General features: G+C 38.0%; 1 protein-coding gene across 1 annotated transcript in view; it reads left to right on the forward strand.

The window, feature by feature from the left end:
• The window catches only part of SYCP2L (synaptonemal complex protein 2 like), a 91,707-nt gene that overhangs the window by 3,068 nt on the left and 69,235 nt on the right, over positions 1-19,404 (forward strand). Inside the window, exons 5-14 of the mRNA XM_007952218.1 lie at positions 605-629; positions 2,358-2,443; positions 2,555-2,633; positions 6,200-6,262; positions 7,163-7,305; positions 9,625-9,677; positions 10,808-10,853; positions 12,057-12,149; positions 12,250-12,310; positions 18,233-18,378. Coding sequence (XP_007950409.1) covers positions 605-629; positions 2,358-2,443; positions 2,555-2,633; positions 6,200-6,262; positions 7,163-7,305; positions 9,625-9,677; positions 10,808-10,853; positions 12,057-12,149; positions 12,250-12,310; positions 18,233-18,378 — 795 coding nt within the window. The remainder of the gene's footprint in view (positions 1-604; positions 630-2,357; positions 2,444-2,554; positions 2,634-6,199; positions 6,263-7,162; positions 7,306-9,624; positions 9,678-10,807; positions 10,854-12,056; positions 12,150-12,249; positions 12,311-18,232; positions 18,379-19,404) is intronic.

Genomic DNA, 19,404 nt, shown 5'->3' on the forward strand with positions numbered 1-19,404 from the left:
AGGCAGTATCACTACGAAAGTAGGATTGCCCAACCTTCCTTCCAAGGAGTGGCTGGTGGATTTGAACCGCCAGCCTTCTGGTGAGCAGTCAAGTGCCTTAGGCACTATGCTACCAGAGCTCCTTGAGAAGTAGGTAGATATATAGAGAGATATACACATATGTGTAACCAGTATAATTATGTTATGAAAAAAATGAAGTGATTCATTTTCATACATAAAAATATATTTGCTTGATTAAGGGTGATATGCTAATTTTAATAAACTGAAGGTCAAATAGACTTTATTTTGTCTTGTATATGTAAAGTTGGGAGCTCTGGTAGCGTAGTGCCTAAGGCACTTGACTACTAACCAGAAGGCTGGCAGTTCAAACCCAGCAGCCACTCCTTGGAAGGAATGGTGGACAATCTACTTCTGTAGTGATACCACCTGGGAAACCCAAGGAGTGGTCGCTATGAGTCTGTCTGACTTGACGGCACATAAGAACAACAACAACATATGTAAAGTTTTCTGCCTGTTAGAGAAATGTCAGTATTAATGCATTAAAGCTATAGTTTATAATGTTGTTTTTGTACTTTAAGCTTTACTTTTTCCTTCCTTTTATTAGATTATTTCCAAGAGAAGTAGTAAAGGTAAGTGTTTTATTTGGCTAGTTATAATTGTTTATTAATGGAATATTTTTGTACAGAGAAAAGAATATTAATCTAAATGATATGTAGAAGTAAAGTGGGTTTAGAAATTATGATTTGGATTTATTGACGATCTTATGATAGTCATGATGTCGAATGAACTTCATAGTAAAGAATGCCTTGGTTTGCCTGAGGTGCATTTTTATTTAGCTTATCCTGTCACCATTTGAAGGAGTTCTGGTGGCACAATGGTTAAAGCATTCGGCTGCTAACCAAAAGGTTGGCAGTTTGAACCCACCAGCTGCTCTGTGGGAGAAAGATGAGGCAGTCTGCTTCCATAAAGATTTATAGCCTTGGAAATGATATGGGGCAGTTCTGCCCCTTCCGATAGGGTTGGTAGGAGTTGGAATTGACTTGATGGCAGTGACTTTGGTTTTTTTGGTCACCATTTGGCTACTTAGTTCACTCACATATGGAGAGTACTTTCGTCATTGCAAATCAGCAAGTTTAGCTGTTGCTGATTTAACTTGGAGCTGACTGAAATGCTTTCTTTGTTTTCTAAAGAGTATAAAAGGTAAAATTTTAGCGGGTGATGATTTGCTCAGTGTAGCTCAAGTTAAAGAGAATTTGATATTTTAAATTACGGTATTATAGATTCAAAGAGGCATTTAAGATATATGGACATTTCAGAAGTTGGGGTTATCTTAACATAGATAAATCTTTTTCATATGGTAGTTTTTTGCTTTTGAAAAATTGTTACTTAATCAGTACTGTGTCATACAATGGATGGCATCTTATATTGAGTAAATTCAATATTAGAAGGTTATGCATATACACACACACAAAAAAAGAACCAAATCTGCTGTCGTTGGTTCTAACTCATACCAATCCTATAGGACAGAGTGGAACTGCCCTGTAGGGTGTCCAAAGCTGTAAAATCTTTATGGAAGTAGACTGCTTCATCTTTTTCCTGCAGGGTGGCTAGTGAGTTTGAACAGCTGACCTTTTGGTTAGCCAAATGCTTTAACCACTGCACCATCACCAGGGCTGTTTTTTTTATACAGGCACAGTATATGTTAAATAATCCATATATCAAGATTGCACATCTGCAGTATACCCTACCATTGTAATTTCATGTAATGTACTGTGCATAAATGAAACCATAAGACATTTATTACTTAATACTAAATAAGTATAAAGTATTGCCACATACCCTATTTTCTATTATGTACTGACAAATGTGAGTAGCAGTTGAAGTTTCTATGATTATGCTATTTAATAAAGGCCAGCACTTTAGAAAATAATTCCTGCTTCTCTGTCAGCCCAAGACCATGCAAAATTTTTATTTTTGTAAAACATACAAATGTAAGAAACCCTTGGAAATGACAGAAACTATAGGAAATGCTTTTTGCACATTGCTTACTCCAGACAAAAAAACTTTGCTTGGGATATGATGTTCACAAGGAATAGTCATACTTTGTACTGCTGTTACTCTCTTCAATGGGTATCTGTGCAATGCAAGTATATTGTAGCAATGAGTGTGTGTGTGTGTGTGTGTGTATGTGTCTGTAATTTGAAGTAAGCTGTAATTTGTTCCTTGTATAGATTATAATACCTGAAAAATTTACTATTCCCATGACTCTCTTGGTCTTTGCCTCCTCCTGCTGTGTAGGGATCATCTTCAAATTCTTTTTTAGCTTAAATTTTAATAATGTAAAATTATACTTTCAGGGAAAATTCAGATGCTGGATTCCTTCATATTTAATTTAGGATTTCTGGTGATAGAAAAGACTCCCAATCATTTGATAGGACAGGAGGTGAGTTGTAAACAGTAAAACGGTAACAGTTGCTTTAGAAATTAAGAGAAAGTTGTATATAGGTCTTTGCCTTGTTTTCTCATCATGAATGCTTTCTGTTCCTCTGAAAAGGCTTTGAGCACTTTGAACTGCATTTTGGAGGCTATACCACCTGAAGAGAAAAAAAAACTCCTTTTGTTAGAAGCCACGCGTCCTTTTACGTAAGTGACCTTATATTCAGTTATGTGATGTACAAACCACAAACTCACTGCTATCGAATCAATTCCAATTCACTGTGACCTTACAGGACAGAGTAGACCTGCCCCATAGGGTTTTCTTGGCTGTAATAGAAGCAAATCACCAGGTCTTTCTCCCTCAGAGCCACAGGGTGAGTTTTAACCACCAACCTTTCTGTTAGCAGCCAAGCACTTAACTATTAGCATCATCAGGGCTCTATAGACCTAAATATATGTAACATAAAATACTCTATTTTAACCATTTTTGAGTGTCCATTTGACTGGTAGTCATTGCATTTACAATGTTGTGCAACCATCAACACAATTTATTTGCATGACATTTTCATCACCCCAAACAGAAATCCCTTCAGCAATAACTTCCCATTCCCCTCCCGCTAGTCCCTGGTAACCACTAATAAACTTTTGTCTATGCATTTGGCTATTCTAGATAATTTATGTAAGTGCGATCAGATAATATTTGTCCTTTTGTGTCTGCCTTATTTCACTCAGCATAAAAGTTTTCAAGGTTTATCCATGTTGTAGCATATATCAGAACTTCATTTTTCTTTATGACTGAATAATGTCCTCTTGTATGGATATATACCACATTTTGTTTATCCATGTTTATCTATCCATCTGTTGATGGACACTTGGATCGTTTCCACCTTTTGTGTGTTTTTTTTTTAACTTTTTATTGTGATTTGGGTGAGATTTTACAAAGCAGATTCGTTTGACATTCAGCAGTTCATATACACTTTTTTTTTTGTGATACTGGTTCCATTCCTCACCATGTAACGTCTCACCTCCTGTTTCCTTCCTGTTGTTACTCTTTCCCTGTGTCCTTCTTGCCTATGTGTTCCTGCCTCCCTACCTTTCTCCTTGTGCAAATGCTGCCCTTCTGATCTCCTGTGATTGCTTATGCTAAGGACTGCATCTCCCTGGTGTTAGTGTTTAGCTTGTAGACCTGTCTCTTGTTTGGCTGAGAGTTAAGCCATGAGAGTGAGTTTAATTCTAGGCCTAAAGGGTTACTCAAAGCCATAGTCTCAGGGGTTTCACTAATCTCTGTCAGACCAATAAGCCTGGTCTTTTTAATGATTAGGAGTTTTGTTCCACATTTTTCTCCCACTCTATCCAGGATCTCCAATTCTGAGCGGTTGGGATTGGTAGCCGGGCAGTATATAGTTCTTCTGGTCCCAGGGTCATGTAGGTTGAGTTGCTCATGGTCCATGTGCCTTTGATTTTGTTCACTCTTCTTTGCTCTGTACAAGAAAAGACCACTAGTTACCACTTAGATGGCCACTTGCAAGCTTTTAAGATCTCAATTGCTACTCACTGAAGTAAGATATACAATAGTATTTTTGTATACCATGTTGTGCCAATTGAGCCTAATGTCCTCTTCTGGTTATTGTGAATAATGATGCAGTGACCATTGGTGTACAGGTATCTACTTGAATCACTGCTTTAATTCTTTGGACATATATACTACAAGTGGAATTGTTGGGTCATATGGTTAATCTGTGTTAACTTTTTGAGGAACTGCCACACTGTTTTCCATAGGGGCCCAACATCCTGTTTTGAAATTGCATCTAAACATGTGGCCCTGTGCTAACCAAGTAACTAGCCTTGAAGGCATCACCATGGTACACCATCTATAATGTGACACACAGTTCTGATTGTGAGAGGAAAGACGACCCAGTTTACTGTAGTATAGGGCCTGAATGAGGTGACTGGTGAGAGGAGCTCATTGCTATCATGTTTGCTCATTTAATTGTTGTAGGATACAGTCTTTCTACTGAATTTAAAAAAAAAAAAAGTTTATTGAATACATTGGTGAAATCATTATTCTTAGTGGTATATTAAGATTTGGAGAGCAGCTGACCTGATTTTTTCTCTTTTCAAATTAATCCCATGATCATCCTGCTTTATTTTCTGTGGATTGTAGAAACTCTGGGATATTCTGGACTTTTAAGTCAAAGGTAAAATTGCAAGCATAAAATTATGTAAGTAGAACTCTCAGGGTACTATTTTAAGGTTCTGTATAATAGTAAAATGTGGAAACAAAACTCCAGATCATTAAAAACACCAGGCTTACTGGTCTGACAGACTAGTGAAACCCCTGAGACTATGGTTCTGAGTAACACTTTAGGCCTGGAATTGAACTCACTCTCATGGCTTAACTCTCAGCTAGACAGGAGACAGGCCTACAAGCTGAACACCTAACACCAGGGAGATGCATTCCAGCATAATCAATCCTGGGAGCTCTGGTAGCATAGTGCCTAAGGCATTTGACTGCTAACCAGAAGCCTGGCGGTTCAAACCTACCAGCCACTCCTTGGAAGGAAGATTGGGCAATTTACTTCTGTAGTAATACTTCCTTGGAAACCCAAAGAGGGTCGCTATGAGTCTGGTCCGACTTGATGGCACATGACAACAACAACAACATACAATAGTAAAGGAGCTGTGGTGGTGCTGTGGTTAAGGCATTGAGCAGCTAACCAAAATGTTGATGGTTCAAACCTATCAGCTGTTCCCCTGGAGAAAGATGTTTCCATAAAGATTTACAGTCTTGGGAACCCTATGGGATCACTAGGAGTCGGAATTGACTAGATGGCAGTGGGTGTTAGATTTATATAATAGTAACAGCGCAATTGATTTATTACAAGAAATTGAAGTATCACAAGGTTTCTCAATATGTATTCCTTAACATGGAAGTTGATTATTTCTGACTTAAAATGTCACTGTCATACTTTTAGCATTAAATTGAAGTGCTCAAAGAATATACAAAATGGAAGTCTGTTAATTATAATAACGTAATAACATAAACCCATTACATCTCTAAATTATGGTTTCTGAGTATTTTTCAGTCAGATCAAACAGCTTATAGAAAAGACCCACAGTTTTACCATTGACTTAAAGTCCAGAACATTCCAGACTTGATCAGCCGTTAAAACTACTTTTCCTCTAGATGTTGCACTGAATGCAAAAAGGGCATGTGTCTTCACAGGCTTGAGGAGGTAATAATAAAGCTCCAGAATCTTAACATATGATGACTCTTCAGAGACCATCACATTGTATTCACTTTATGGAAAAAGAAATAAAACCTCAGAGTGTATAGTAGTGCTAGTTTCCACCGAAAAAAAAAATAAAAAAACCTAAGCCTGTTGCTGTCGAGTCTGTTTTGACTCATGGCGACCCCATGTGTTACAGGGTAGAACTGATCCATAGGGTTTTCTTGGTTGTGGTCTCTGTGGAAGCAAATAGTTAGCACTTTTTCTTCCACAGCACTGCTGGCTGTGTTTGAACTGCCAACCTTTAGGTTAGTATCACAGTGCTTAACAATTTGCACCACCCAAGAATGTGAAAAAAAATATATCCATTTGAGTCATTAATACATAAGGTGGTTGAGGATTTTCCCATAAAAGTGTAATACTGACATCTGAGGAAATTCTGATCCAAATAAAACTAAAAATGGCAAAAATGTACATGTTGGTTTTCAGATTTAGTGCCAGTATGATAACTTGCCTTTTTATATTCATTTCAGTAAAATGTCATTTATCTAAATGTTTCAGGAAAGAACTTGCAAGTACAGTGGTGACTGTTGGTGGTAAGAAGTGTTCAGAATTTAAAATTTTAGAATAATAAATTTTGGACATACAAGGTATTATGAGCATCTTGGAATTATTGGGAATAAAGTTATGGGCAAATTGAAAATAAGAACTAGGATTTCATTTTTTAACTTATGTGGAGAGAGTTCTGTATGTTGAAAGCTCTATAGAATAATTCATATTAATTTACTCACCTATTAGCTTTGTAAAGTTTTAGCTTTTGCCATATTTGCTTCAGATCTTTTTTGTTTTTTTAAATAGAGTTATAAATAAAGTCCTCAGTGTCCTTGTCCCTGATCTCATTCCCCTCTTCATTGGTAGAAGTGATTCTTAGCTTGGAATTTTCCATTCTCAACCATTTTTTTTCACTTTTACTCTATGCGATAAATGAAAAATATTACTGTTTTGCAAATTAAAAAAGGATTATATAAATTTTATCCAGTTGTATATATATCCTGCTGCATCTTGGTTTGTACCCTCACACTTATTTGAGATTTAAACATGTTGGTGCATGGAGTTTTAGTTTATCTGCTGAAAAATAGAATAATTTATTTTAAGATTTTATTTTTGTGGTAGAAATCCTTTTTTTTAAAGGCTGTTTGATAAGCTGCTTTTGATAAATGTTCCACTATATCTAAAATATAAAAACTAGAAATATTTATTGTTTAAAGTAATGTTATGTGCAACATATTATTAAGATTTTTCTCCTGCTATTTCTTAAATATGGAATTTGAATAATAATAATCACTCCAGGATAAATCTTCTTGTTTGTAACCATAAGACAGGTTGCTAATACTTTTAAGATGGGATTTCTTAAGAATAAGTGCTAATCTGTGAAGCTCATTCCTTTTTCTTTATGCCTAAAATTATCCATGTTGACCATGTTTTTAAATCTCTAGATTATGACCGGCAGGTTGCTGTTTCTGAAACATTATGTAGACTGGTGACTAAAAACAAAAGGGATTACTTTGTACATTACTGGTTTGAAGATGATTTTATCAGTAATGCTTTCCAAAAAATTAAGGACCAAGACTTTGAGACGGTAAGATTCCTAAACGTAAAATTTTGTTTAAGCAATAGTAATTAAGCATCCTCTCAGGACTTTCCAGTCTGTTATGTTTAGGGGAAGATTTTTTTCTTACATGTGATTGAGTTTTCATTAAACTTCCTGTTTCACGCATGTTGTTGTTAGTTGCCGTTAGGTCAACTCTGTCCTCACATGCCTAACCCACATACAGTGGAATGAAACATGCCTTTCCTGAATCATTCTCATAATCACTAGCATGTTTGAGCCCCTTGTAGTGGTTTTTGTGCCAGTCCACCTCACCAAGGGCCTCCCTTGTCTTTGTTGGCCTTCTGCTTCACCAAATAGGATGCTCTACTGTAGTGATTGTTCTCCCTTGATGACATGTCTAAAACAAGAGAGTTGGACAGTGTTTGTTTCACATATAAGTGAAACAATTTGAGGATAATACCAACAGAATATTTGTAGGCCAAATATGAATATACAGATTAAAAAACCACACCCACTGCCATTGAGTTGATTCTGACTCATAGTGACCCCCATTGGGTTTCTGAGGCAGTAAATCTTTATGGAAATAGATTGCCTGGTCTTCCTTCCACAGAGTAGCTGTTGGTATTGAACTACCAGCCTTCTGGTTAGTAGTCAAATACCTTAGGCACTGTGCCACCAGAGCTCCTTGAATAATACTAGTAGAACATCTTTATAGGTAATTCAGACTGGAGAAAGAACTATGTAAATTTGATGGGTCCAGTCATAGTAAATGTCATGGAGAGGGTAGCAGTTTTCAATGAACCTTCAAATGTAGGGAAACTTGGGAAAGAAAGAACATGCCAGCCTTGCAGACAACAGCTTGAACAATGATGTCATGCTAAAAATTGGCATCATGTGCTCTAGTGACAGAGTAGCATCGTGGGGTAGTTTTGTTGTGAGACATTCAGCTGCTACTATCTGGAAGAACAATAATTGTCGTGGTCATTCATGCACGCAGGTTCACTGTGACTCTGCCATCAAGTAGCACAAAAATAGATTATGGTTGTTGTTGCCTATCAGCCTTTGCCCTAAAATAGCTAGAACATTTTCTATCATCTTTCAAATAAGTTCTTAAAATGAAGATTTGAATCTTTTAGGAGAAGATAAAATTATTCACAGCAGTGTTCGTGTTGAACAAAACCTTTTGTGCTCAAAACTGCCACATAATCAGGATTTTCTCAAATTTGAACCTTTAAACATATTAGCTCTGACTTTGAGCCCATTGCTACATATATAGGTTCTTAGCCAAGATTCAATATGATATGAATGGAAAGAAAGACCATGAGCTTTGGGATTATCCCAGCGTCAGTTTAGTCCTACTTGCCTTGCTTATTGATACATGCATTTGAGCAAGTTAGTTGATTTGGTAAGCCTGAATTTCCTCATCTATAAAATCAGTATAAAACCCACCTCCAAATTGTGAGAATTAACAGAAAAATGTGCCTGGGATGTTGTGGACACTCAGATGTTAGTTTTCTTTCCTCTCTGTGTCATTGTCTGCTCTACAGAAATTTGATGAAAATAGGACAAAAGTAGTTATCCTGTTTCTGAAATCATTGTTCCCACAGAATGTCAGCATCTTATTTGAACTACTTTTCGATGAAGAACTCACACTAGTGATGTCTGTTTAGTACTGAATTTAGACAGCAATTGTGAGGAGGGTTTAAATGGTTAATAGCCAACCCTCAGTAATGAAAGAGAACAAAAGCCTGGATCAGTTTCTGTATTTGGTTTTAGTATATTGGGTGCATCGCATTTATTTTCCTAACAGCTATTCGTTATAGGTATACTGTAAAAATAATCTTTTTTCTTAGAATGTATACAAAGAGAGAGAACTCTGAAAGGAGTAGGCCAGGGAACTCCTGTTAAGAACTGACTGAGCAATACACCCAGATGAATCCAAAGATGAAATGTTTCTTGGGTTGGTGGTTGGTTGCTTGTGCTGGGCAAGTGTTAGAGCAATTGCTTACCCAACAGGATCTAAATCACCAGTAAGATACATTTCTCTTGTTGACTCTTCTAACTCAGTGAAATGTAGCTGTTTTGGAGTCAGAAGCATTCCTCAACAGAAAATCTCATAGTGAGGAGTGGGGTTCCTTCCAGAAATGTGTCACGAGTCTGATCTTTGTGGTACCAGGTTTATTTTAGTTAACATACAAAACTGAATCCTTGTGAAGCATTATGATGTTATCTGGCTTTTGGAATTATAGAAGCAATACTGGCCTCTAGAGTCTGGTAAGCGTATATTTAAATCAGACTTGATTTTTTTTTTTTTTTTTTAATAATTTTTTATTATTTACTTTGAAGGACTGTAGGCTGTTTCTCAATTTCCTAAATGGCAGACTTGGTCAAAAAAGAAGGTAAGGTGTCTGTCTGTGCTTTGCTTTATTTACTAGTTGTATTCTGAGAATGTCTAATATTTTAAAAAGAACCATCTAGAATGTTATATATTAACTTGTTTTAGGAAGAATACAAGATATGTAATATACTGAACACTATTGGGTTGTCCATTGAGTACAAACCTCAGAAAATCAGACCCTGTCTACCTAGTGGCTCATTTGAATATGTTTGAAAATGATTTCAAGAAATCTTTTAGCATATTTATTTATCATTTGGGATGTTTTTAGCACAACATCCTCCAGGGAGCCCACAGATTTTATGAAGAGCAAATTCCTAAAGACTTAAAGGTCACTGGGGTCAGTTAAGTTCTTTTCTTTTTTTAATCTTTATTATTTAGATGAAAGTTCACAGAGCAAATTCATTTTCCTTCCATATAGCAGTTCATACATGTTTTGTTTCATGACATTGACTGTAGTTTCCTACTGTATAACAGCTTTCTTCCACTTGCTCCCTGTAGTTAACCTCTTCCTGTGTCCTCCTTCCTATGCATTCCCCTGAGCTGTCTCCTTGCACTAACACTGCCCTTCTGTTTTCTCATGATTGATCATCCTAAGGAGTGTATCTACCTGATGTAAGTGTCCATCCTATATGCCTCTCTGTTGTTTGGGTCAGTTAAGTTCTTGATGAGAAACATAAGCTGAATTCATGCTTATTATTGAGAAACTTGCCAAGCAGCTGGTTTGAGGTATAGTATAGTATTGGTAAACCTGGCTTGCAGTCCCTGGTGGTACAAACACTTGATTGCTCACTGAAACATTGGAGGCTTGAGTCCACCCAGAAGTGTCTCAGAAAAAAGTCCTGTCAGTTTAGTTCCCAAAGACCAGTCATTGAAAACTTCATGGAGCACAGGTCTATTCTCACACAAATGGCATCACCATGAGTTGGAGCTGACTTGATAGCAACTGGTTTCTTTAAACCTGGCTTGCAGGCTTCAGGATGGAGCTTACCATTTGCACATTGAGAATCCTTGCTATGCTTTGTAAAGAGACTCAATGACGTACCCTAGTTTTAAATGCTTGTTTGTAGAATACCTTTAGGTTGGTTTGGGGCCCATCATGTTTTAGTTTTTTAATCATGAGGTGTGTTGCAGGGTCTATTCATTTCCGTGTATCGCTGCTTTCGCTGATGGCCATGAGGTATGTCTTTCTCTTGGGAGTCATGAGGGTGGTGTATAATGAAGCCTAGAGTTATGGTTATGTAGTCAGGTCATCTTCCACTCTTACTATTGAGAAGGGCTTTTTAAAACGGAAGCTAAGTTCTCCTCCTAAAGATCTCTACCCTAAAACTTATTATCTCTTTCTCCTGTCTTCTCTCATACCAGGTAAGTTTAGAGGCCTGTTAACTACTATTTGGAGTTCCTGGGTGGTGCAAACAGTTGACACATTCAGCTGCTAACTGAAAGGTTGGAAGTTCAAGTCCACCCAGAGGCCTTGTAGGAATGGCCTGGAATCCACTTCCAAAAAATCAGCCACTGAAAACCCTGTGGAGCGCAGTTCTATTCTGATACACATGGGGGTCACTGTGAATTGGAGTTGACAGCAACGAATTGTTTTTAACTGTGGCTATTGATAAAAGAATTTTAGGGTTTATACTATACAGGTGAGGTCAATTATAGAAACTTAACCTCATTTTACCCTATTAATGGGCAACATTATTCAGGCCCAGACAGGTGGAAAAAGGCAATATGCTCGTTTCTTTCCTTCCAGTTGATGCATCCTTCTGTTTGCTGTAACTGGGGCCATTCACGCTTCTTTTTAGTTCATTAGACATTGTACTTTATAGACTAATGCTGAGCAATTTCTTTTTACCCCCTTTTTTGAGTTAAGGAGCTCTGGTGGCACAGTGGTTAAAACATTCAGCTGCTAGCCAGAATGTTGGCAGTTCAAGCCCACCAGCTGCTCCATAGGAGAAAGATGAGACAGTCTACTTCTGTAAAGATTTACAGCCTTGGAAACCCTATGGGGGCAGTTCTGCTTTGTCCTATAGGGTCACTATGAGTCAGAATTGACTTGATGGCATTGAGTTTTAGAGGAATAAAGTCCTCCAGGTAAAAGTTCCTCAACCTAAACCACCTTAATTTCAAGGTTAAAATCTTGTAAGGTGTCTGAATGTTGTCTCAGCTGAGATTTCCTGGACCTTGTCTTCAGAAAGTCCAAATTAAGCATTTCTTTGAGATCCTCCTGTTTTACAGAAATGAATAAAGTAATAAAGAAAGACAATAATTTTAGGTTGGCTCTGATCTAGGAAAAGCACAAGTGCTTATTTTAATGGAATAATTCTCATTTGACCCTTTGATGTAATTTTATGCACATAATTCATGCTGAAATGATTTCTTACAGATAAGAAAACCACAGAGTGAAAAATTGGAGGAATTTTGGATTGATTTCAACTTAGGAAGTCAGAGTGTAACATTTTATATAGACAATGCTGAGGTAATGGTGTATAATTCCTGATTAGATGTAAGTGATTTGAGATGGTTGACATGTGAGTATACATGCTCATGTCTTTCACTTAATTTTTTTCCCCCCCAAGAGTGCTCAGTGGGACTTGGTAAGAATTTTCAAGGATGCAGTGGCCAATTTCAGCGTAGTAGGTAAGATGAACATTTCAAAGTACCTCACATACAGTTCTGCATATTGTTTCTGTTTATATCTGCAGTATGTTGTTGTTGTTGTTATGTGCCGTCGAGTCGGCCTGACTCATAGTGACCCCTCCTTGGGTTTCCGAGGCAGTATCACTATGGAAGTAGGGTTGCCCAACCTTCCTTCCGAGGAGTGGCTGGTCGGTTTGAACCGCCAGCCTTCTGGTTAGCAGTCAAGTGCCTTAGACACTATGCTAGCAGAGCTCTGCAGTATAGGTTGAGTTAAGTCTAGAGCAGGGTTTGAGTGTTCCTTGATGTGGAAGGGAGACATTTTGGTACGATGGAACACATGCTCTGCTTAGGGCTAGGATACATTTTCAGTGATTCCTTTGTTTTGTGAATTTAGGGTACAGAAAAAAATTATTATTTACCTAATTTTCTCATTATAAAATGGTTATAGTAGCTGACCTCCCTCTCCCCACAGAGTTAAGATAATAATGAGATTATGTTAGCACGTGGCATCTCTATTTAAATATCAACCCTCTGAACCCTTTTTTTTAAAAAAATTTTTATTGTGATTTGGGTGAAAGTTTACAGAGCAAATTCATTTTCCATACAGCAGTACACATACACTTTGTCTCATGACATTGACTGCAATAGCTCTCTTCCCACTTCCTATAGTTACCCCTTCCCTGTGTCCTTCTTACCTATGCACTCCTGCCTCCCAAGCTGTCTCCCTGTGCATACACAGCCCTTCTATTCTCCCCTGACTGATCTCTCCAAGGAGTGTATCTGCCTAATGTAAATGTTTAGCTCATATGCCTGTCTTGTTTGGCTGGACACCACAGGAATGGGCTTTGAACCCTCTTTTAAACCTTCACCACTCATCTTTCCTCTCAGCTTGTAGATAGATATCTTAGTTACCTAGTACTGCTATAATAGAAATACCACAGGTAGGTGATTTGAAAGAATATGTTTTCTCACAGTTCTGGAGGCTAACAGCCCAAGTCAGGGTCTTCATTGTGCTGATTCCTTTCTTGTCAGAAGCCCTGAGCATTCCTTGGTTCTCTTGCTTATAGCTGATGCACATATGGCCTCAGTCTTCCCCTGTGTGTATTTCTGTGTGCCTTCTGGTCTTTTTTAAAGATTAAGTTTAAGATCTACTCAACACTAGTAGAGGAGTCCTGGGGGCACAGGTAGGTGCTCAACTGCTAACTGAAAGGTTTGTGGTTCAGACCTACCAGCCGCTCTGCAGAAGAAAGATGTAGCAGTTTGCTTCCCTAAAGATTTACAGCCTTGGAAACCCTGTAGAGCAGTTCTGCTCAGTCCTGTAGGGTCACTATGAGTTGGAATCCTTTTGATGGCAAGTTTTGTAGTATGGCCTCAACTGATTGATGACACTACATTAGATTGTAGTTTTGAAAATAATCTGTTGTACCCAAGGCCAAATTATTTAATCACTTGTAACTACTCATGAGGGAATCCCTGGTGGCACAGTGGTTAAAGCACTCAGCTGCCAACAAAAAAAGTCGATTGCTTTAAACCCACCAGCCCACTGCTCCATGGGAGAAAGTTGAGGCAGTCTGCTTCCACAAAGATTCACAGCCTTGAAACCCTCATGACTATGTCCTATAGGGTCTCTATGAGTTGGAATCAACTTGCAGGCCTGGGTTTGTTTTTGATAACTATTCCATGACAGAAACTGGACTGTGTTTGGTCTCATAACTGGAAACCATAGCCTAGCCAAGTTGCAATGTAAAATTAACCATCACAATAGGGCTGAGGGGCATGAAATCAGGAGTGATTGTTTTCTGGGTGGAGCAAGTTTGTTGTTCACTCAGTTCAGCATTTCAGCTATAACCACACTTTATTTCCTTGATTGGGACCTAGAAAGATATTTTTGAAAGTAACAGTGTATATAACATTTTTTAAGTAACAGGACTTGCTGAAGAGTTAAAACTAAATATTATGTAATTACGTCAGCATTACATCTTACTAGTTTCCACAAAGGATTTGAGGCAGCTTATACCTTTACACCAAAATAATAGAAATAGAAAATTGGAACCATCAAAGAGAAGAAAAATGTCTACCCCCTGAAAGCCTAATGTAAAATGACTATTTTGGAGATTCAAATTAGATTCTTAGCTTCCTGGAGACCAGGGTAAAAAGTGATGTATGACCTGTAACATGATTATGGAAGTTCTGGGGAGAACAAATCCTTTCTAGCCTTGAACTCAGTTCGAGGTTCTTCTATGGGTCTACTGAGGGATAAGGTAATCCTTCTTTAGCCCCAGGTTCCCCTTGCTGGAAACTCTGGTGGACATGAATTAGCTTTAGTGCCCTATTAAGAGATAATTTTTACAAAGGTGAAATCATGACTCATATACAAATGTGAACTTAATATAAATTGAATATGTTTTCCTAATTCATTAATTAATGAAGAAACTAAGAAAATGTTACAATTGCTTCAAAGGAGAATTCAAAGAATCGCACATACACAGACAACACTGCAATGAATTTACAAATAGGTTGAAAGCTAGACAGTTGCTTTCCAGAGGTATAGCTCATTTGCGTTTTTATGGACAAGAATTGGTTGCATTATTATCCATTTTCTACAATTTAAACAACCAGTTTCCAAGAATGGACTCTGACTCGTGGTGACCCTGTGTGTGCCGGGATAGAACTGTGCTCCAGAGGATGTTTACTGGGTGATTTTTTAGAAGTAGATTATCAGGCTTTCTTCCAAGGTGCCTCCGGGTGGACTTGGACCTCCAGCCTTTCATTTAGCAGCTAAGCTTGTTTCCCATTTGTACTACCCAGGGACCCCTGTAATTTACAGAGGTGTGCCATAGCTCAAAGACAATGAATGTCAGATCGCTGAGAAGGATGTCCTAGACAGGACTCCCATTAACTTTTTGGTTCATTTCATTGCCTTTCACAGTTTCACCCCATATGGTGATTTTCAGTGCCTGTGAGAATTTGGTCTAGTGTGCAGGAATTTTGAGTTCCTCCTTTTGGAGATTATTAGAAAAGCCTGGAATTTGAGATTGCAAGTAGATTAGGAAGCAAAGCCGGTGGCAGGGGAGGAGAGGATTTCATGGTGAAGCCTCAGGGGAATGGAAACAACAGGGAAGAATTGTTGTTGTTATGTGCCGTGGAGTCGGCCCGACTCATAGCAACCCCTCCTTGGGTTTCCGAGGCAGTATCACTACGGAAGTAGGATTGCCCAACCTTCCTTCCGAGGAGTGGCTGGTGGGTTTGAACCGCCAGCCGTCTGGTTAGCAGGCAAGTGTCTTAGCCACTATGCTACCAGAGCTCCCACAGGGAAGAATAGAAAACTAGATTTTGGCAGTATAGCTGTTGGCATCTGAGCTGGCTGGGAGTTGAGAGAACTGAGAGATGGAAGAGGAGGGGGAAGCCAGCAATCATGTAATCAAAGAATTGGAAAGATAATGTACATTGAATTGGAAGTGCCTCTTATCTGTAGTGGAGGAAAGGGATTTATAAACAATGCATGAGAAATATAAATCAAATGTAATCACTAAATTATGTTGCAATTACCTGTTAGTATTAATTTAAGATACGTAAAATGCCATTGATATTTAACTCTGTGGAGTCCCTGTGTGATGCAGACGTCTAAGCTCTTGACTACTGGCCAAAAGGTTGGCAGTTTTAACCCATCCAGAGGCACCTTGGAAGACAAACTTGGCAACCTGCTTCTGAAAGGTCACAGCCTTGAGAACCCTATGGAACAGTTCTACACTGGGGTTGTCATGAGTCAGAATTGATTTGAAGGCAACTAATTTACATGGGGAGCTCTGGTAGCATAGTGCCTAAGGCACTTGACTGCTAACCAGAAGGCTGGTGGTTAATATCCACCAGGCACTCCTCAGAAGGAAGGTTAGTCAATCTACTTCCGTAGTGATACTGACTTGGAAATCCAAGGAGGGGTTGCTATGAGTTGGGGCCGACTTGACAGGCACATAACAACAACAACAATACACATGGGGTGCTCTGGCGGCATAGTGCCTCAGGCATTTGACTGCAGACTAGAAGGCTGGCAACTCACCAGCTACTCCTTGGAAGGAAGATTGAGCAATCTATTTCTGTAGTGATACTGCTTCGGTAACCCAAGGTGGGGTCACTATGAGTTGAATCAACTTGACAGCAGTGAGTTTGGTTTTTCTTTTCTGGAACAACAACATGTATTAACAAAGGAGTCCCTGGATGGCACACGTAGTTAACACACTCATCTGATAATGGGAAGGTTGGAGGTTCAAGTCTACCCAGAGGCATCTTGGAAGAAAGGTCTGATAATTTATTTCTGAAAAAATCAGCCATTGAATCCCTGTGAAGCCCACTTCTATTTTGCACATATTGGGTCACTATGAGTTGGAGTAGACTTGAGAGCAACCAACAATAGCAGCATGGTGGAGAATTGGTGCAGCTGTCAGGCTGTTTCTTCTGAACCTTTTGTTTACTGTGATCCTGCCTGCCTAACTAGCTAGTTGCCTTTTCAGATATTGTTCACAATGACTTTTGTTGTAGCCGTGGTTCTATATACTTTCCCTGCAATGTGCTGTCCTATAGCAATCAATAGACGTATTTAAGTGACCTGGCATAATATCCCACAGTTTGAAAGGGGCAGAAGTCATACTCAAATGCATGATCCCTAAACCATCCACTATGAACCATGATTCCATTTGAAGTTAAAATTTAAAATTTTCTAGTAACCACATTAAAAATGTAAAAAGGAAAAGTCATTTTAATATATTTAGCCCAATATAACCAAAATGTTTACATTTTAACATTATTAATATAAAAGTTATTAATGACAAATGGTACATTGTTTCTGTCTTTTTTTATACTTACGTAAAACACATCTCAGTATGGACCGCCACATTTCAAGTCCTCAATAGCTACATGTGGCTAGTGGTTAACGTGGACAGCACGGGTCTTGAACCATTGTGACTTATTCTTTGCTCTTCTTTCTTCTTGTTAATTTGTGGCTCGAAGCTTTGCCAAGAGGAACTCTGGTAACATAGTGATTAAAGCCTTTACCTGCTAACCAAAAAGTCTATGGTTCGGACCCACCAGCCATATGTGGCAATCTGCTTCCATAAAGATTTATAGCCTTGAACACCTTAGGGGGCAGTTCATATTTGTCCTAGACAAAGGGTTACTATGAGTCAGAATAGTTTCAGTGGTATTGGGTATTTATTTAAACTTTGCCTACTCTTTTGTGAACTTTTACTCCTCTCTTGCTGCTTCTAATGTAGCTTGTATTTGTTGTGGCTTATTCATGGATCTCTGAATTACGATCTAAGTGATTTCTCTTCTAAAGCTTAATTACTGCTTGTCAGTAAAGGGCTGATGTCTTGGTAGGAAATCCTCAAGCACGCTATTGTCTGAGAAACAAGTTGCTATTTCTCCTCTTCAAGCAGAGTCCAAGAGACAAATTATTTCTATTTTGTGCATATTGGAAAGTGAATTTTATTTTGAATTACAGAAATAAATACCACTCTTAGGGATAAAGGTGGGGAGAGGGAGAGAAGCAAGCAGAGAGAGAAGCAGACAGACAATGAAAGTGACTATTGTGCTTAATATATTGGGAAAAACAATACTTGTTGGAGATGATAGCTTTCTACTCACAAAGTGGTCTTGAAAAATAGTACAGAGTTGAGCCTATCTCCATTGCTTTGCTGGTTTAGGTAAGTTATTTTCTTAACTTTGTTTCTCTAACATCAACCACTTATATACTATAAATAATTTTATTTAATATGAGTTATTTTTACCTTCTCGTTGAAGAAACCTTTGTGTAGTTGACAGAAATCTCAGTGCAGTTATTTAAGATTATAAATTTTAAAAATTATAAATTTAAAATAAAACCTTACAATATATTGATTTGCATTGATATGTTTCCTTTTTTGGTAGAAACTAAGAAGATGAACATGCTCGTTATTTACCTAAAGAAGCCTGTAATCATCAGCAAAAAGGAAGTGATGAGAACAGAAATCCATTTTGATTTGAAATTCAACATATCAGAAGTTTCCATTAAAATTTTAGGAAAAGAGAATCAGGTGACAGGTTTAATTCTTTCTGATCATTTCAATATGTTCTAATATGTTTTCATGTCTCTTACATTTCCTTATTGGGTTTTGATAGGAACATTTGATCCAGCAGAAACCTTGAGCTTTTTGGAATACTGTGCAATAAGAGAGTTCTGGATTTGAATGTCATTTTTTTCCTTTTTATATATCATCTATCTTAATGTTGGGTAGTGTGCTTTGAAATGCTTCATTCCATTTTTTGTGAACAAATGGAAACTTTCCTGGGGAAATATTACCTCCTTGCTTCATTCTTCCTGGTATCCTGAGAATTCTCCCTGTAGGATTCTTGGTGCTTCCTTCTCTCTTGGACTTACGGGAATGATTAGGGGTAGGGTTTCCTAGGGAATTTCCCCAAAATTCTATCTCAAAAAAACAAAAATGAAACTCACTGTCATTGAGTTGATTCCTACTCACAGCAACCCCCATTTGGTTTCTAAGATGGAAATAGATTGCCCTGTCTTCCTTCCACAGAGCAGCTGGTAAGTTTGAACTGCCAGCCTTCTGGTTAGCAGTTAAATAAATGCCTTAGGCATTGCTGCACCAGAGCTCCTTAAAGTTCTATCTATTGCTCTTATTTTGTGGAAATGGTCTGGTCCTATTTTAGATTACTGTGGTCTCAGTCTTGCCATGATGCTTCCTCCTTATATAAGAGCAAGACGCTCTTCTCTGTCACAGATGGTAGGAAAGGCAAAGAAATTGGTGACAGGAAGACATGGAATAGTGGGGGAATGGTGAGGACAATAGGGTGTTAATAGCTCAGAGACCTGAGGAGAAAAGTCTTAGGCAGACTTTTATTTTTCATGTGTGATATGTGAAAGTGTTTCATACATAATATAGTGCTCTGCAAATATAGTTTCCAAAGACTCATCCCAGAAAAAGATCATTTCCAAATTAGAGTCGAATTAGTCACTTAATATGAAAGTCTCCTCCATCATATTATATATGAATTGGCCTAAAACTATAGATTTGCCATTACTCATGAAAAATATCAACGTT

Source organism: Orycteropus afer, unplaced genomic scaffold (assembly GCF_000298275.1).
Source record: "Orycteropus afer afer isolate SDZICR_OR568_19922 unplaced genomic scaffold, OryAfe1.0 scaffold00012, whole genome shotgun sequence".
Lineage (NCBI taxonomy): Eukaryota > Metazoa > Chordata > Mammalia > Tubulidentata > Orycteropodidae > Orycteropus > Orycteropus afer.